The 20,819-nt window shown below is 41.1% G+C and overlaps 1 protein-coding gene across 4 annotated transcripts in view; it reads left to right on the top strand.

Annotated features, from left to right (window-relative positions):
* specc1 (sperm antigen with calponin homology and coiled-coil domains 1) overlaps positions 1-20,819 on the top strand; it is a 74,746-nt gene that overhangs the window by 16,910 nt on the left and 37,017 nt on the right. The window contains exon 2 of one of the 4 annotated variants that reach the window (XM_063894535.1): positions 8,159-10,266. The exons of the other annotated variants lie outside the window; for them this stretch is intronic. Within the exon in view, the coding sequence (XP_063750605.1) occupies positions 10,227-10,266 (40 nt within the window). The 5' untranslated portion in view covers positions 8,159-10,226. The remainder of the gene's footprint in view (positions 1-8,158; positions 10,267-20,819) is intronic. 4 annotated transcript variants of the gene reach the window in all.

Genomic DNA, 20,819 nt, shown 5'->3' on the forward strand with positions numbered 1-20,819 from the left:
AACACTGCAGTATGAAAGTAATGCAGCTGACCACCAGAGGGCCACAGTACACCATTAGAGATGTTTCTCTTCCTCTTCACTCTTTTTTCTCTTCGTTTGGTTGGCATTGATGAGATGCAGGTGGCTGAAGAGGACTAAGGTTCTCTGGGTTTTGTTCCAAAACTAGAAGACTGGAGGCATTCATGGTCTACTCCTCTCAAAAGAACAGCTCAGCCACACTTATAGCAGGCTATATTTTGGATTACAAATGAGGAAAATTAACTTCTTTCTCTCCAGCAAGAGAAAAAATAATGTTTTTTTGGGCTGGCCTTTTGGTTCTATTTTGCTTTATTGTGTGCTAGTGTGCATGCATAGTATGTATTGATATTTTAAAGCTTAACGTTCTTTATTATTGCTTATGTGTGGAAAACTGTAGTTATAAAATAAGACACAGATAAATATCCCAAAGCTTGAATGAAAGAAGAACTTTCCTGACCATATGCTCTGTGAGGACACATGCAAACAGTGTAAGCACACATCATGGTACACATATACTGTATAGTTCTGCATATGGAAAAAATGTAGGATACTGTTTGAAACGTACTCTAAAGATAAATCCAACTAATAAACTAAGAGGGGATACATATTACATCCTCATTGAGAGTCTTTTCCAATGATAAAAAATTCCCAAATTGGGATCAATAAAGTGTCTGTCTGTCTGTCTGTCTGTCTGTCTGTCTGTCTGTCTGTCTGTCTGTCTGTCTGTCTGTCTGTCTGTCTGTCTGTCTGTCTGTCTGTCTGTCGATGAGGAAACAGGATTCATGCTGGTGCAGTACATCAGCTTTTAATAGGCCAAACCATTGTGAGCCACACCTGTGCTTCCTATCAAAGGGAATTTATTTTCTTTTATTGGTCAAGGTGTCAAAGTCTGCAATGGAAGATGTGTAGACTTTCTGAGGGGTTTGTTCCACCATTTTGTAGCCAGAATAGCAAACAGGCATGTTTTTGTTGAGGGTCACACTTGCAGTCAGGGTCTAGCAAGGATGTATGATGCAAGTCTCAGTCAACCTGAGGTCAGATAAATCAAGCAAAGATATGCGCTAGAGCTACACATGATGTTGGTAATGTACTTTCTGTGAGCTAGGTCTGCCACTGGATAAACAGAGCAACTACAAATAGAGCTGATGGAAAAACATGTATTACATATAAGACTAATGAGGCGGTAGGTAATGCCAGGGATTTGTTTGCAGTAATTAATGCTGTTCCCTACATCCTCTGAAAACCCTCTGTGAGTTAGGTGGCTATGTTTGCTTTTGGCGGCCAAACCACAGTTTGATTCTCCTTCAAAAGGTTGTTGTGCTAAAGCAAAGATAATCGAATTCTACCCGACAAAGCCTCGAGTGGAGCTGAGAAACTGAGCGAGGCTTTGGGTCTTTCAAACCCAATTAGGCTGTGGATCCATCCAGCTTTCAGTGAATTGGACTCTAATTACCCCAAGTTTGGCCGTTTTCACACCCAAGGACAAGGAGAGATTCCCACTTCCTGCTATTCATGATACATGTTCATTAGTCTGCACACACTGCTCTTTGCTAGCCCCTTTATGGTTGTCAACCAAAGTTGAGGATAGGAATATTGTTAAATAATTATTTGTATTGAAGTTGCAATTAACAACTTTGTAACTCTTGATGCCCAACACGGTCACTTTTTTTTCTACTGCCCTTTGATATTCATACGAACAAGCAGGACAGCCTATATGCTCATACAGTATATCATATCAAAATGATCCCAAAACAAAGACTGTGGTTATAACTTCTTGTGTTGACTTTTATTTTTGAAGTAGAAACCCTGACCCCAGTGCTAAGATAAAGGCAGACTGAAACACCTGGTAGTTTTAATACGCAGGCAGGTTTGATAAATGGTGTAATATTTTAGAGAAAATGTGTTTTTATATATCTTTCACTGTTTGCCTCCTTTGTCAACAGATCCTTTGCAAAGTTGTTTCAGTTCATTTGCCTTCTAGGGCACTTGTGTCTGGTTGCTTTTAGAGCAAAAAGGGCTACCAGTAATAGGCCGGTTGATAATGTGGGAGGAAATAAAAGGTCTGCTGTCTTGGTTCAGACTGTAAAGTCTCTATACTATTATTGTGTTACCTTCATAAGTATAGGAATAACTCAAGCTGTATCTGCTTCCTTTGTGTGCACAAAACGTAGCCTTCATTTTCCTGGGAGATCATACCCTATCGAAGATAAAATTGCATAGTGAAAGCGAAGCCTACCAACGCCAGTGGTGTCATTATTCTACATTGTACAACCAACATTTACTTTATAAGGATCAGTTAAAGCAAAATACATTGTCTATTGCCACTGTAAAGAAACTCTTCTCTAAAATAGAGTGGAGTTGCTGTTATGGAGGTACAATGTGCACCAGGAAGAGTAATACCCTTAAAAACATATTGATGATTTAATATCACCAAGCATGTGGAATTTTAAATAATGTTCCCATAGATGAAGCTGTTTTGTTCTGCACCTGGGCTGGGGCTCTACATCAGTGCACATCAAGAAGTATAACGACAGACCAAGAATGAATACGTCTAACAGGTCTCAAAAATCTAAATGATCAGCCAATGGAAAATCTGATCTGACACCTGAAAGAGCAGCGATGGTTAATCATGCATGCCAGCGGTGACAGTCATCGTTTAGCCTCCTGCTATCAATGTTAAGCCTCGGAGCATGAAGGTTCTGCTGACATGTCCACACAGAGGAAATGCCATGATTTGAATATAGATTGGGGTGATGATCTGTGGTATTTTAAACTCATTGAAGTTTTTTCTCTGAGAGTGTTTATATTTCTTGATGTAGAAGGGAAAGAGTCTGAAGTAAAATCTGTTTTGGGTAAAGAGAAAATTCATGGCAAAAATGCAGATACTCGAATACTGAGATTTGGTTCTATCATCAGTGTGGCCAGGTGTGTCCTTTTGTTAGCTATGTGGCAGTCAGGGGTTATTGATCTCTGTAGCTGCCTTCACATGATCGGGGTAAAGCGACTCTTGTTTTTCTATAGGGAGCCGTTCCCTTGGTGTGGCACACAAGTGCTGTCCTCAAAGTTCAAGTGATTCCAACTTTGACCCTGATTGCAGCTGTCCTTTCAAAGATAACAGTTGAATTTGACAGAGCTATTTTCTGATGATATGAACTTGTGCGGCGCTTTGATCTGACTGGTCGTATTCACTATGCTCTGTGTCCTACCTGAAGCTCAGACAAAATCATGTGATGGCAGATTAAAGCCCACTGCAGCAGAACTGTCATATCCCTCAAGAAGTCGTTGAGTTTTTCTCAGAGTCCATTCATTTTGAGTTTATTCATTTTGTGACTAGGCTGTGGAGAGATGACAAGACCCTCTGAGTGGTAAAAACCTATTTTAACAAATGGTTCATGTAAGGAGCGTTGCTGCTCACAAATGATGCATCTATTTTTCTAAGACAAAACAGTTTGTCATCTTGTTTCAAACTGTTATTGTACCCGCATCCCTGCTGCAAATTATGCAAATTAATTGTAGGAATGAGGACGGCAGCAGATGCATCATTTATTTTGTCAAGTTTGATTCAAACTGGGTCACACGCCTAAGAATCTGTGCATACATTGGAAAGCATAGACTCAAACAATAAATCCTTTATGTGATCATTTTGTGTGTGAAGACAGAGAAATACTGAGTGTTGTCAAATTTCTAATTGATCTGTGATTTCCATTTTGACTATCATCTCTGAAAATATAATATACCTTCTAATCTCCAGTTCCAACTCAAACAAATAACACATCTTACTGTAGTTATTTTTTTCACCAAATAAAATGCTTCTGTGTCTCTGTGATTTCAAAGAAGGCTTGGGCCCAAACAAAAAAAGATTCAAGCAAAGTAGGCTTTTAAAAATGTCCCTCAGAAAATACAGTTCACGCAAGTTGATGGGAGCCACACACACACACACACACACACAGTACTGACTCAGAGGGTCAGCTGACTGCCTGTCTGACCCCGCCCCTGCCCCCCCTCACAGCATGCCGTGCTAATGAGTCAAAACTGTTATTTTTGCTAATGGAGACTTTCCCCCTTTCCCCCCCATGGCACTTAACTAACTCTCCTGTGCTGTCAGACAACGGGTTAAAGCCCAGCCTCGTCCCGATGACTTATTTAAAACATTTCATCAATAATTCAGTAAAGCATTCACTTGGAACGTCCCTGTGGAGTGTGCCAGGAGAATAGACAGAAGCAGATAAGACTGTCCTGCTCTATAAATAAAACGCCTGGAGAGGACGACTGCAGGCCATGACTTTACAACTGGACACGCCATTAACAGGCACTCCCCTTCACCTCTCTCAAGGCCAATGTGAAATCATTCACTCAACAAAGTTTGGGGCGAGTTGGACATCAGTGTCATTTTCAAAACTGACATCACTTAAGGAAATTTAGCAGACTTTGCACAGCTCTCTTAGTATACATAAACTTTTTGTACAACTTATTTGCACATACAGTGGGGCAAAAAAGTATTTAGTCAGCCACCAATTGTGCAAGTTCTCCCATTTAAAAAGATGAGAGAGGCCTGTAATTTTTATCATAGGTATACCTCAACTATGAGAGACAGAATGAGAAAAAAAAATCCAGAAAATCACATTGTAGGATTTTTAAAGAATTTATTTTCAAATGATTGTGGAAAATAAGTATTTGGTCAATAACAAAAGTTCATCTCAATACTTTGTTATATACCCTTTGTTGGCAATGACAGAGGTCAAACGTTTTCTGTAAGTCTTCACAAGGTTTCCACACACTGTTGCTGGTATTTTGGCCCATTCCTCCATGCAGATCTCCTCTAAAGCAGTGATGTTTTGGGGCTGTCGCTGGGCAACACGGACTTTCAACTCCCTCCAAAGATTTTCTATGGGGTTGAGATCTGGAGACTGGCTAGGCCACTCCAGGACCTTGAAATGCTTCTTACGAAGCCACTCCTTCGTTGCCCTGGCGGTGTGTTTGGGATCATTGTCATGCTGAAAGACCCAGCCACGCTTCATCTTCAGTGCCCTTGCTGATGGAAGGAGGTTTTCACTCAAAATCTCACGATACATGGCCCCATTCATTCTTTCCTTTACACGGATCAGTCGTCCTGGTCCCTTTGCAGAAAAACTGCCCCAAAGCATGATGTTTCCACCCCCATGCTTCACAGTAGGTATGGTGTTCTTTGGATGCAACTCTGCATTCTTTCTCCTCCAAACACGACGAGTTGAGTTTTTACCAAAAAGTTCTATTTTGGTTTCATCTGACCATATGACATTCTCCCAATCCTCTTCTGGATCATCCAAATGCCCTCTAGCAAACTTCAGACGGGCCTGGACATGTACTGGCTTAAGCAGGGGGACACGTCTGGAACTGCAGGATTTAAGTCCCTGGCGGCGTAGTGTGTTACTGATGGTAGCCTCTGTTACTTTGGTCCCAGCTCTCTGCAGGTCATTCACTAGGTCCCCCCGTGTGGTTCTGGGATTTTCGCTCACCGTTCTTGTGATCATTTTGACCCCACGGGGTGAGATCTTGCGTGGAGCCCCAGATGGAGGGAGATTAGCAGTGGTCTTGTATGTCTTCCATTTTCTAATAATTGCTCCCACAGCTGATTTCTTCACACCAAGTTGCTTACCTATAGCAGATTCAGTTTTCCCAGCCTGGTGCAGGTCTACAATTTTGTCTCTGGTCTCCTTTGACAGCTCTTTGGTCTTGGCCATAGTGGAGTTTGGAGTATGACTGTTTGAGGTTGTGGACAGGTGTCTTTTATACTGATAACGACTTCAAAAAGGTGCCATTAATACAGGTAACGAGTGGAGGACAGAGGAGCCTCTTAAAGAAGAAGTTGCAGGTCTGTGAGAGCCAGAAATCTTGCTTGTTTGTAGGTGACCAAATACTTATTTTACCGAGGAATTTACCAATAAATTCATTAAAAATCCTACAATGTGATTTCCTGGATTTTTTTTTTTCATTCTGTCTCTCATAGTTGAGGTATGCCTATGATGAAAATGACAGGCCTCTCTCATCTTTTTAAATGGGAGAACTTGCACAATTGGTGGTTGACTAAATACTTTTTTGCCCCACTGTATATGCAATTGTACTACCTAAGACGAGAATGGACGAGTTCCTTTTAAGACCCAAATTTGGTTGTTTGTGCATTAGATGATCTCAATGGAAACCATGACTATCTTAGGAGATTATAAAGAATGATATTATTTCCATAAATATATTTGTCCTAGAAGTAAATAGATTTTGATTGTACTGTAGCAAATCATTGTGTTACATTGGAAGAATAGAAAATAGGATACAAAATGTACATGAATCATACTGAATTGTACTGGTACCAAAAAGGGACCCATTCAATGTTTTGTATCTCGGGTGGACAGAAATCTGATTTGCTCTAAAAAATGTTCTTTTGCTCTATTTTCTTGATTCAGTCTTTGTCCCCTCGTGTTTGTTTGGAAAAATGTATACCTTTTTGCCTTGAGGTAAAAGTTGAGATGTTGCTTTTTTACACCAAGATTGAAGATTTGAAAAGCTGCCAGTGTTGGTGTTTCTGCCGCATGCTTTCTTCCACCTGAGTGACATGTCTCAGCACTTTGTTGTCACATCATAAATCTCTCTCAGCGAGGAGACAAGAGTTAATGATGGGCATCAGCTCAGCTTTACAGCCTTCATTTTCCTGCCTTCCTTCCTGTGAGGTACATTTTAGTTTAGTATCAAAATAGAACAGTTTCATGTTATGTAAAACTGAGATCCAACTGCATCTCATGCGTGCTTCTTCTGCTCTGGTCGAATGCAAAGCTGTGCATGCTGAAGATTTACAAGATATATGCACCAAGTGTATTTTTTGCTGCATCATTCCCCAAATGGCCATCAGTCAGGAGCAGGCCATTTTTTTCTGTAAGCCTCCAGCCTCTGCTGTATGAAAGGCCGGCTGTCAGTGAGTGATGGAGATAAAGTTTCTCCCTCGTTTTTTTTGACACATGTGAGATCTGCCAGCCCCACCAGATGGACGATGACTTTCTATTCCCTATTCATTAGCTAAAAGCTTGTATTATTTCCCCATGGCACTAATACAGAGGCAGGACTGATTATTACATTTCATTGAGGTGATGCTTTAATCCAAAGCAACTTACAAAACGGGCATTCAATCATGTTTTTGTTGAGGGTCACACTTGCAGTCAGGGTCTAGCAAGGATGTATGATGCAAGTCTCAGTCAACCTGAGGTCAGATAAATCAAGCAAAGATATGCGCTAGAGCTACACAACTGCACAACTCAGACACCAGAGAAACATTCTGTCTGTCTGTCTGTCTGTCTGTCTGTCTGTCTGTCTGTCTGTCTGTCTGTCTGTCTGTCTGTCTGTCTGTCTGTCTGTCTGTCTGTCTGTCTGTCTGTCTGTCTGTCTGTCTGTCTGTCTGTCTGTCTGTCTGTCTGTCTGTGTCAGTGTCAGTGTCAGTGTCAGTGTTTAGGAGGCAGAAGGAGACAGAAGTATGGTTCTGTCTCATATCTGTCGGATGAATTAATCAAACACGCCCCAGTCCACCGGGAGGCCTCAGCCTGCACAAGCACTCAGCCATGACAGACACACACTGACACGAGCAGTAAAAAAACACACATGCATGTACACACAGAGGGACACACTCTCAAATATGCATGCAAAGTTACCCACACCTTTACCTTTTACGCCTAATACTGCCTTGTTCAAATCTGAATATTAACAATAGTCAGTTCATACTGTTCCGTATGATAATACACTCAGGCTGCACAATTTAGAAAAAATAACTAACTTGCCATTATTTTTAACTGATATTGCAATCAGATTCCAGTATTAGAAAGATGGAGCATTTGGTTATTGAACATTGTAATAAAATGATCATGGTTAGATTTTAAAAAGGATCTGTACTAAAGAAATATTTTTTATTAATTCTGTAAAACATCATTTGTTGGCCGGGACTTCTCCGCAGCACTTAATTCAGAATAATAATTTCACATGTTTTGCTTTGAAATATCACCCTTTGTTGGATTTGGATAATGCACTAGTCCATGTTGTGATTTACATAAAATCACTATTAATTGTGCAGCTATTTAATCATACGTTTGTTTATTATGCAGTATTTGCTTTCCTACCACTACAGTGCTTTTGAAGGCTTTGATCACAGCCCGGATTTCACACTGCATCCACGCATTTGGCATCAACTCACACCTGGCCCCTTTTTAGGTTTGTTGACCAGAGTTCTGGCATCCAGTTTGAAATTCCTCTCTTGTAGAAGTGTATGACCCCAGCAAGTCCCCTAAAGACGCAGCACAGAGAGAAATGGTCCTGCCAGATCCTGAAAGAGGCCCAGAGAGATGGACGCCCTGCGGTGAGGAGAACATTCTTAGCGGGATTAGAGGCATGTTTGTTTACCGATGTGGATTTGCTGCTCCGAGATGAGGAGAGGGGAGAATATTAAGAGAGGGAAGTGTTGCCACAGTTAATGCAACATTCATTAGATATAAAAAGGCTTGCAACTGGGTACAGCATTTCATCAAAGGGTTGAATATTCAACCTAACGTGGGCAGCATCATGCAAGACCTTTCTGGCAACTAGTGGAAGATTCTTCTAAAAATGCTTTTCTGGTTTGATCTGCAGTGTTTCTTTAAATACATATTGAGCAGAAATGCAGAGACCGCTTTAGATGTTGAATGCTTTATGATCCTGCCTTTTTAATTTAATTTTTCCATGGTGCTTTTCAACTGAAAACACGAAGGCAGCTCTGAGCTTATGCAACAGAGATGCTCAGCCTACTCTCTAAAAATATCAGAGCTTATCTGTGTCAAGTATGGCTTTCAAACATTGATGCTGCAGTTGAGAAGAATTTAGATGTACAGAACTTGGGTTATGCCCTTGGCTTTCAGTATTCTCTTTTCCCCATCACAAGATAAAGTGGCATAGTGAAGTCTCATTGCATCACTCATTGGGGTCAGGCAAACGTACAGCTTTCTCCTCAGATTGGTATGAATACAAAAATGTAATAAATAAATAAAACATATTTTTTGCCAATAGAATTATCGTTTTTTTAAAGCTATTTTTTATAGCAAACTACCTTTAGTGTAGATCAATAGCTTCTGACTTCCTTGTGTTTTGATCATCCAAGAAGGGTTCGTAACGTTAAAGATTGGGTACAGAAAAAAGGGAGCAGTACAACAGCAAATGAAAGGTCCTTTTCCCTTCCAACTTGGTTCCTTCTCATAAATATTCAACACGTGCATACATTGTGAATGAGAAAGCACAAAACACAACCTAGCTCCACCAACTCCACCAAAACTAGCACTCCACCCTGTCTTTATACACATGTAAGCACAGTCGCATACACTCCTGCTATTGTTCCGTGCTGGGCGTGCTGTAGGAGAGCATGCTGGCATTTTGTCCCTTACACTATCGTCCCCATTAAGACAGATTTTTTTGCGGGTTGTGATTTTGTGAGGGGACACGGTGTAAAGGAGACTTTGTGTGGGGTCCCAGGCTCCAAGTTCCCTTAGCAAGACAAGAGATGCCCTGTCACCCCTCTGCCAAAAATACAAACTAGTGCCCTAGCTTCCTTTCTCCCTGCTCCGCTTTCCTTCCTTCTTTACTCCACCCTTTTTTTTCTCACACACTCACTTGTCCTTTCTGTGCCAGTGAGAGGGACGGTTCATCTCCCCATTGTTCAACTGGTATTGGTGTGAGTAAAGTGGCTGGCAGCGGTGGGAGGAGGTGTGTGTGTGTGCTGTGCAAGCCACTCCCCCCTCTGAGCTGATTCCAGTCATCACAGCAATAATGAAGTGCACACGACGCTGCCAGCACGCCAGCCTGCCAGTGTGACAGACGGTCACCGCTGTGGAGCATACACACTCGCACACATTCTCGCACACTCGCTGACGGGACGTGCAGCCTGCCTCCTCACACATGCACACACTCGCTCACTCAGTCCTGGGAGAGGAGTGGAGCAAAGAAAAGAAGAATAGGAGGGAAGAAGAAGGAGAATTGTATGGCTTCCTCTCTATTTCACTGACCGGCGCTGGTTGTTGGTGCTGAACGGAGACACTCAAACACACACACACACACACACACACACACACACACACACACACACACACACACACACACACCTCCCCTGCAGCCACGGATTCTTGGATTAGTCCGCCCTGGTGTGGAGAGTGGGAGTCGCGGAGCAGACCAACATGGGGAACCAGGCGGGGAGACCGGAGGAGACAGAGTCAGGTCTGCTTCTGTTGATTTTGGCGGTTTGCCTCAGCATCTATGTTCCCTCTGTGTCTGTGTCTGTTGATGTGAAACGTAAAGACAGCCATGTGTTAAGTACAACAGATAATCTTCTGTCATGTCAAGTCTCAGTACATCTCTGACATGACAGGTCCTGACAAATGAATCCTGACTGAGTGCTGATTATTTTGCCCTGGAGTTACAGACACTGTTTAACGCGCTAGAAGTTAGTGGATCTCCTCTGTTCTCCTGCCGTTATTTGTGTGAGCATGTCCATGTGCGTGTCAATCACCTATCTTGTGTTTCTGCATTCAGTCGGTACATGTCTACTGTACTGTGTGTGTGTCACTGTCTGCACCTGTGTGTTCTGATATGCGGCGGGGGGAAAAGTGCTGAGTGAGATGCGCATGACAGTAAGCATGAGGGAACCTGCCAAAAGAGAGATGTTATCATCAGTCTCACATCCCCACTGCACCCCACTAAGATTTCCATTTCAAAGTCCCTCTGAACTGTACTCAGCAGCAACTTCAGCTCTTATTCGTCTGTAACCCCCCCCCCCCCCCTGCATTTCATTAACAAAATGAGCATTTGCATCTTAATGAATGCGTACAACTTGATTATAACATGCGTATAATAATCCCACACACAGCTTCATCATATTTTTACCCTGTGATATGTTTCTTTTCATCGTTACATAAATAGACCACTTGCTAGGGCAACAGGCACGGACACACACTCTATCTCTCACACACCCCAAACGCACAAACGATGTGGTATTTTGTCAGAAGTGGGTGTTAGGCTGCATGGCTTCATAGCAGTAGCGTGTGTTGCTTAAAGATAGAGCACAGTGGGCTCAGATTGGAAGGTAGCAAGCTGATGAAAGATTAGCTTCTTCCCGCACACACACAGCTGACAGTGCAACGTTAAGAACATCATACACAAAACAAAAGATTGTTGACTCAATAAGTAGAAACAAAGGAAGCTTTATTACTTTCTTTTTTTTTCTGCCAGAGTTGGGTTTCTTGCTCGTTGATGAATATGACTCCTGGTTCAAAATATTGATGATATTGTTACACATAGGTGGTATGTGGGGTTGAAAATGAGTCAAATGTTTGCTCAGCCATGTGAAAGCATACGCCATCATGACCACATAATCAATCATGTTCTCCATTCTGTGAGAAATATGTAAACTCTGCCTGGTCCATGAGCCTCAGTCAAACTCCACAGAATGGAATACGCAGTCAGCTATATTCTGAATTGATTGCCCGTTATTCATGTAAACTAGCACTCTACTCTTTCTCAAATGAGCCTCTAAAGCAAATGAGAATCGATCATCAAATGGTGTGATTTTTCATTATGCCTGCTCAGGACATTATGCTATAGATCCAAGAAAAAGAAGCCCTTTAATGTATTCTCCACAGTACTACTAAAGGGCATTTCTTTTTAGCAACATGTATACATTCAACTCTTTACATGAGATTCCTCCTACACATGATGGCCAGCTGTGGTTTGTCAGAATTCGGGGTTTGGAAAGTAGGCCCGTTCTAGATCTGGAAATTGGGAAATAAATGTGGGAACCAGTTCACATTTGATTGATGGAGTTATCTGTGTAGTGGCAGCCTAAGGAGTAAGCTGTCTGCAGCAGTGATAAGGGAGTCGTTATCAGAACCAAATTACGCTGAAGGCTATCACAGCAAGCCTTCTAGTCTCCTTTCTTGCTCGTCGGTAGAGCAGCCAAGATCCGAGCCTGCGGTCAGCACTGTTGTCGGCTGCTGATGAATGGGCTGTAATATATCGTCCAATAACAGTGGGTCTATTTTCAGGGCTACAACTCAAATTCAGTCTTGCCCATATGGGCGCAGGATTAAAGGAAACTTAAAACATGTTTGTGCAGTGAGGATAAAATAGGTTGTTTGGACTTTCTCATGGTCTTAATTTGGAAATTTCACACACTTCTGGTTTCTCCAGAATGTTGATGGGGATGCTTGAAGGAAGCTGTAATGTTTGAAGATGCTGCCAAAAACTTGGAAAGTAAGGTTCAGGGAATGCTATCAATATAGCAGTTAGTTTGTTGTCATTGGAAAAGGATTGTTGATTCTCTCCACACTGCAGAACAGAAATATGAAGTTATTATTTCTGTGGTACTGGTACAACATTTCTCAAATTCTATTACCATAAATGCACAATTAAATGTTGTTTTAAAGCAGTGTTTCTCTCCTTGTATAGGAAGATGTAATATCGGAAATAGATTTGTGTAATAATTGATGATCTACTGGGTACTTCTATTTTAGAATAAGATTTTTATTATACAGCTCCGGAGAAAAATTAAGAGACCGCTAGTTTATAGAATACAATAAAAGAAATGATTTAACTTAAAGACAGACCTATAAATAGTAAAAGCGGAGAAACTGATAATGCTGCAGTGGTCTCTTTATTTTTCCGGGGTGTACAGTATACCTGATTAGTGTAGGTGTGTACAGTACTGGATCGACATATTCCTGACATTCCTGTTAGCTTTGAGACACCTGTTAGTGCGGAACAACAAATGACTTTGTCAAGATAATTGGTGCTTGGAGTTTGATGACCTCACATAATCACCACCATAGCTCCACCCAACACCAACAAGAGCAGACGTATCATTTACCTTACCTTAAAGTGAGCGTCTTTTAAAAGTGATTTTATTGAGATGTGCCTGTTAGTCCAGCTAGAAGTCACTTCAGAGGCCCCCTTGCAACAATAAAGGAAGTCATATTTTAAAGTTGTGCTTTAGTAGGATTACGTTCCTAGTGGTATATTCCTTTCTTGAGGCAATTTTGATTCTCAGTTTTCACACTTAAACACATCTCTCTTGGGTCTCGTCTCAGACAAATGGCAACATCTTACTTAGTCTTTCCTAGAAAATTGGTATATTCTCCATTTATTGTTGTTATTTTGACAGATACACCATGGCATTGAAGTTGTGATACTGTTGCTAAAGTCTTATCTATCTAAGCCCTGATTTATTGTGCCTGGTGGGTACCGCAGACGAATGTGGAAATACGTAGACTTTTGTGCTATCTCAACCCCATATCTGAGCATATTGACATAGCGCAGGGACACCAGGAAGCAAGTTTGTCGAACTTGTGATAGCTGGGACACTGAGAGGAAGTCACATCAGTCATACTTTCCATGGCAGCTAGCAGTTGGTACAGTAAATACACCGGCCATTCCACAGAGCTTTGTGATGGAGGAGGAAGGCGTGTGCTGTTTAAATGTCCTGTTTGTGTAAGTAGAGACTAAAGCCTGGACATCAAAGGTATATGGTTTGTGTTATTAATCACCACTTAAGGGTTGAGCAACTAAAAATATGTGGATAAAAGTGACGTCCTAAAAATACGTATGTAAGCCACTAAGCCCAGGATCGTGTGTTCAATGCAAATCAACATGATATGGTTTGTGTATCTGTCAGCAGCTGGTGGTGGTTCGTCCTCCTTCTGGGCAAAATAATCCTGTCTTTCCAGCACTCATTGTGTCTTGAACAGCAAATCTGATCCCTATAACTTTCCGAGAGTGAAGCGGGGAATACAATGTCGATTTTAGGAAGTGGCACAGCGTAATTCATAACAGTTCTTGCTCAGTTTTAAACCCAGTTATTAGGATGAATTATTTGCTTTTCTTCAGGGTAAGAACCATCGAAATTACATGAATCTCAAAGTCAACATTCATGAATAGTTAGTTTGAAAGCAATGCATGAATTTACTTTGCTTTGTGTAACAGTTTGCTTGTCATTATGTTTGAAGCTGTATTTAAGATAAGGGAGTCATAGTACACTATTGAGGTCTTAATTTATCCGCAGATTAGGTTTTTTAATCCTTTTTTCGGGCAAACCTGGAAAGACGGTGACATCCTAATATGTTATGTAACGTTTATTACAAAGGTATAAGGCTAGGATGTAAGTCATCAGAGGCTTAAAACTAAGTTTAGCAATACTCATGACAACCTGTTACTCATAACACAGGCTGATCCTAGACCTGCAATCATGTCAAATGGCATATTATCATTCCTTCAGTTAGTCCTGAGTTAAACTGTTTTCCCTTTGGAGCAGAAAAGACATTGTCAGGTGGCCAGCTCATGATCTATTGGATAGCTCTGTTGGGTATTGGCTCCATAGGAAGTGTAAAGCACAGTGGATCAACATAAGGATGCTGTGTTAAAAGTCTTAGCATGCAGCCCAGTTAAAATGATTCAATCACAATGATTAAAGGAGCCAAAGAACGCAGGCCAAGTGGCCCTCTGTGGCCTGCCAGCTCTAATGCTGCACTTTCACTCTGTGCTGCAGATCATTTCTCAAGCAGGAAAAGCACCTCAGCTTAAATACACAGTGGAGTCTTTTTGTAAAGGCAGGGTTGATGGTTTGCCTAGTCAGATGTAGGCACCATTAATTAACACGCCACCTGCTGACATGATGGTCTGGGTGTGTAAGGCAGGGCGTAATTCAAACTAGAATTTGTAAATTCAAACTAATTCCGATCACTTTGAATGATAATGCATTTGAGAGATGATTCACGATATTGGAGGGATGATTTGGGGTGATCACCTTGTCAGTCAAGTCTGTAAAATATGATTAGCAATCACCGCAATACTAGAATGTTTTTTGAACACAAATGTAACCTTTAACAAAAATAGTTGTCTCTAGTCCATATTGGGATATCCGTTTCATTGCTGCACACCAGTCAGTCACCATAAATAAAATGCAGTAAACGCTTAACCATTTCTTCAGTCTTCTGCCTTCTCACAACATCCTTCTTCCTTTCAGACCGGCCACAACCAAAACATAAACTTCTATTAGCTAAATTAAGTTCATCTGTTAATTATTATTAAGTAAACCCACAAGAACAAATACCAACTCAGCTACTAAGCACGTGTCTCTGCTTGATAAGAAGACACGCAACCAGCTTGGACCTTCATTTAGTTATTGGTTAAAAAGAGCAGTATTTATTCATTTGTATGGGTGTGAGAGTCACAATATGGTATTTAACCAAATGTTTTTGGTTTTTTTAAAAGATATTTTTGGGGGCTTTTTGCATTTAATTGGATAGGACAGTGTAGAGTGACAGGAAATTCGGAGAGAGAGTCAGGGTGGGATCCGGAAAGGACCACGGGTCGGGAATCAAACCCGGGTCGCCCGCGTACGGTGCAGGTGCCCCAGCCAGTTGCGCCACGGCCGGGGCCTTTAACCAAATGTTTGTTGTCTTTTTGTATCCATTGATCCTGGGATGAACTACTCAGAAGTGCAAATAGCCATTACTATCCTCTGTGCAGTCAGTTTCTAAACTGAGTTTCACAGACAGGTGTTAGGAGGATGTCAGCCTTCATTTAATCACTGCAGCTTAAGAGGTTAACACAGTCATTGTGCAAGCACACATTGTTCGACTTACATGAAATGAAATGAGATTGCCCCTGTTTCGCATTCTTGTAAAGAGCTTATGTAGTTTATTTTTATCTGTGTCTTGTATTTTTTTATCACCTTGCATAGGATGTCACGTACTAGACTGAAATATTAACACTGTATTCACAAAACTTGTTTCCTTCCGTTATTTTTCAAACATGTCTCCCTTGAATTCGATGAGGTGTAGTACTACCTTATGGCAATTATGGTTTTCAGTAGCACATTGCTGCTGTGTGCAGCTCACCACCCAGGCTAATCTCTGCTCAGTCATGAAGCCTCACTTCTGCCTATCTTCCCCTTCCGTAAGGGGAAAGGAATGCCTGGGAGCCCCAGCGTCTGACTGATGGGCGCCTGTTGACCTATTTAGTGCCCTGACATTCGGACAACAGGAAGGCACACTGCGTACTCTCTCTTTCCTCTCCACTTCCACCTGAGTGAAAAACTGCACAGCACATTTCGTGGAACATGGAAGGAAGGACAGAGTAGCATCAGCGAGAGATTCCCATCCCAAGCTTGGTTTGTGTGGATGACGTGGCCAGTGCGTCATTTCGGGTGCCAACTCTCTGACACTTGACCACCTGCACCCATCAATTCATCACGTCTCCTCACCAATGACCCCTCCTGCTCTGCAAATTGAAGTCTCAGTGCACTTTGCTCACTATGCACTCTGTCACCTCTCGGCAGGCCGGCAGACTGTAGCTAACCGGCTGCTGCTGGACAGCGTTCAGCCACGCGGCTCCTGCTGTGATTTGAAAGCTTATCTTCATTAGACAGAAAGAAGCCAGCGCAGTGCAGTGCTGTGATCAGGAAGCTGACTCTCTGAGGAATAACTGAATGCGTTTGGATTACTGGAAGTCCCTCCATGAGATTCATTCAGATAATTAGTTAATGTAAACAGCACAATCAAGTTATATGCTTATGTGAAACATATGTTATTGAAGCCTGTTGACGTAGCTACGGTATTAAAGTGCTTTTTGTGTTTTTTCCTTTTCTGTAGTGTGTTGTTTGGGGTTTTGTGAATGTAAATGGTCTGAAAAGGATAAAAACCCAAATTTCCATCCAGAGGAAGTTTCCCTTCAACACTCCTTTGTATATTTCCGTAACATGGTGACATCATTATACAACACTTTTAATTATATTGGCTAGCACTCCTACACATTGTTTGTAATAGGCTAAGTGTCATTACATTTCTAAGTGGTTGACCAATCAAAACAGAGCCAGCCAGCTCACCAATCAGAGCAGACTGGGCTCTGGTTTGAGACAGAGGCGAGCAGAGGTGAGGAGAAAATTAGCATAATATTCACTGTCATAAGTAAATCCTATTCTAGAATAAGTGACAAAGTCTTTATAGTCCCTAGCTCAGTATTTTAGAAGAAATATAAAACAGTTCCTGTGAGATTGAATCTAAAGATCTGTGACTGTTGTTGAGAAAGACTTTTCTTCTCTTTCTCCACAACTGGTGTTTGCCCTTTGCTATCAATAAGAGCCAGACTCTGCAGAATGCCTGACGATTTATTAAATGCTATAGAGGACGATAGCTTCTCAGTGAGCCAGTTAATGACCCATTCCCCTCTTCCCCTCAGATTTAGTGTTTCTTAGAGGCAGCTATAAATGTTGCTAGAGCTGAGCCGGCCTACATGGAAGACATCACAAAATAAAGCTAAATCTTAACCAACTTGGTCAGAGGTATTTTAGAGAAAGAACGTTTTGCACACCTACAGTAGAAATAGTTTCCATACCATATAAAGATGTATCAGTGTGCTCTCTTGGACGCATTCTTTAACATTTAATTGTATTTAACTTGTATTGAGGTCTGTGAAACATGTTGTTGTAACTTGGCTGTGTGGTAGCTGCTACTTGTTCAAATATAATCAGAATGCAATATTTATCATGTCATATAAATGACTCAAGTTTATTTTGGTACCGAACAACATTCCTAATGTGAAAGCTGAACGGTGGGGGTGTACAGAAGGGGGAACAATTGTACTCAGGCACGGTCAAATGGTTTGTACCTAATATGAAGACGCCCTGAGTGAAATTAAATCTGACACACCTGCTCTAAAGGCATTGCAACAGGTCCAACTGGTCCCAGAAACAGGATGGCTTTGTTTTCACAGTAACTGGTTTTCTTGATCATCTTTTTCAAGATTCAAGAAGCTTTATTTATCCCGAGGGACATTTTTTGTGCTTGGTTGTACATTGAAGAAATTGCTGTTATCCATCAGTCACAAACCTTGATTTTTTTCTGTTTCTTTTGTCAACGAAAACCTTAGGCAGGCAATGTAATTTACAGAAGTGCACGTGCCCACACTCTGTCCTGGAAGACGTACTAACAGGTGGCCCCTGAGCGGCTCCTAAGGAGCAATTAGAGGTTAATTGCCTTCTTCAAGGACATCTCAGCTGAAGGGAAACTGGTCTCACTCTTTCTACACTCTGTTGCGACATCATCCTTTTTTTTTTAGATGCCAAATGTTTGACAAATACGTTATAGAGACTGTTTCTGGTGTTTTGACTCCTAAAATGAGCAACTTTAGGTGTCAGTGTTCTATTTGATGTCTCTTTTTTAGTGTTAGTTTAAGCTTTATCTAATATCAACTCTCTGGTTCCTGGCAGAGTCACGCTGCTCGCTGACTCTAAGTCTGGCAAAGTGGGCACTTGAGGATGTGAAAATAGAAATAATAAAGACTTTGCAGCCGCTGTGTTGTTCTTGGAAACCGGTTTTGAATAACCAGGGTTGTATTTTTATCTGCTATAGACACACTGATACACTGGTGGCAAAGTTATGAGCTTGATAAAACAATATTTGGTCAACTGTGGAATGCATGTTTTTATAATCCTTCTTTCTGGGAATTAAGCTTCAAGATATAACGGACAATGTTTTCCAGTGGCTGTTTCTTCCTCTTTGGGATCATGCTGTCTGTGCTCACTCTAGCATCTCGACTGGTGTCATGTGTGTGTGTGCATGATGCAGCTGTGGTGATGCCATGGTTAAGGGGGTCTGTGATCTGAATATGAGTGAGTTTGTGTGCTCAATATGGGGTTTATCCACTAAGAGCAAGAGGAAACAGAATATGAAGGAACAGCAAATTGAAAGCTGCCCCACTCCTGGCATCACTCATCCTCACGGGAACGGACTGATCTTAATTACGTTGGACTTTTCTTTCTCTCTTTTTTACATGTCCCTTGTCATTGGCACCTATAATGAGAATATGGCCATGAAATAAGCATGAGCTAAAATGTGTGTCGTATTTTCAGCCCCATCTGGATGATACTTAATGTGGTGCATAGTAAAAAATAATTTATAACACACAGTGCTGATTATGTCTTCCATGTGGCATAATATTTGAGTGCATGCTGTCCTCATTCTGTCAGTCATGGCTTCATCCTCGGTGAAGTGCACAGTAAAGTGACTGTAGATTATTTAGCTCTAACTTTAGCCAATCCATCGAATTGATTGGATTTAAGTACTGCCTTTTTTTAATGATTAAGATGGCTGCATCCTTAAAAAAATAAAAACAGCAATCTTTTGACAGGGATAGTTCTGACCACATTCATAACTAAATGAGCGGAGTGTCATTCTTTAGATTTTTGTGAGCCCCTGGTTTTCTTTTTAAAAAATAATTTGTTTTCTCAACTATTTAAGGTTATCATTCCATGGTCCACCTCACTTTTCAACCACAGCTGCACACTCTAGGAATGTTAAAGGGCTTTGTACCTCAGAAATTGTGCCAGTTGGCAGCTCCTGCCACATTTGCTAGTTTATTCAATAAGGGGATAGTGTTTGCAAAGTGCCTATCAATGGCAGAGTACTTAAAGAACCCACTGGGGTATGAGGATTTCCATCCCAAACTAGGCCATTTGTTTGTGGATTTTGTGTGTGTTGTAAATGATGTGCTGTCTGTCTCCGCACACAGGCTGTCTGTCTAGTCTCTGCTGTGTAGGTTTGATGATGATGTACGCATGTGAGAGACACAGGGCTGTCTTTGTCTGTGCATTGCTTAAGCTGCTTTGTGCCTGAGTGCTCCACGTGCACAGGGACCTTTGTCATCCTTTGGAACAAGCAGCCCCCTTGTGTCTGCATCGCTGTTTGCTGATGATCGGAAAAATTAACAATAAAACAGTTTCAGGCGGCACCCTGCTCACGCCGGGCATCTGTAAATACTCTTCATATTTGAGAGAGGTCTGGAAAAGGCTAGGGCCATGGACCCACGCCGATGCCTTTTTAAAATGCCACAGCTAAGCTCTGCTGCAGCGATGAATGACCCCGCGACAGACAGACAGTGCCAGGCAGATGCTCTGTTGTCCAAACAGAGAACAATATGTGAATAGGGTACAGTGACCAGCAACATTAAACTGCTGAATAACACAAGTATCTGAATGTGAGACAATGAGTCCATTCAATTAGTCTCATTACATGATGTTTACAAATCCACAGCCGCAGCATGTTTGTACGCTGACTCTATTGACCCCCCCGTTTCAGTCGAGCTCTGGTTATTCTACTGAGAAGTTTTATCTTTCAAACATTTCCTGTTCACTGTCCCACTTAGAACACATTTGCAGTCTTTATGGATGTTAATCTTATTAATGTCAATTCTTTTTTCCCTAAAAAGTGTGTATCTGATGTGATAATTCACATTGTTTAGTAACACAATAAACACATGTTTCCTTCTTGTTTTTTTTACATATTTCTTAATGCTTGTTTTCTTTTGGAAAATGTTTATTTTGGCAATATTTCCTTTTTAAATGAACCTGGTATTACTAATGTAGTTTTATTAACTTTTTTATCGTTTAGTAGTGAAGTTCATTGTTATTACTTGTTTCCAAAGTTTCACATTTTAACTTTTAAAGATGTATTTTTATAGTTTAATAGTTTGGATTTTATGAAGCATTTATGACTATGTGTCATAAAAGCTGAAATAGAGAAATGAATTCAAATCTTTCTGTAGAGTATTCCCTAGTTATAATGATAATACACACACTTATGATGCATTATTACATAAAGTACTACTTTAAGTGGTTATTTGGTGTTCTACGGAAAAATAGTAATTATAGAACGTTTTATAATGCTGTATGATTATTGTTATAAAACATTATAAATGTTGTCCTAATAACTATAATTAATCAG

Source organism: Eleginops maclovinus, chromosome 11 (genome assembly GCF_036324505.1).
Source record: "Eleginops maclovinus isolate JMC-PN-2008 ecotype Puerto Natales chromosome 11, JC_Emac_rtc_rv5, whole genome shotgun sequence".
Taxonomy (NCBI): domain Eukaryota; kingdom Metazoa; phylum Chordata; class Actinopteri; order Perciformes; family Eleginopidae; genus Eleginops; species Eleginops maclovinus.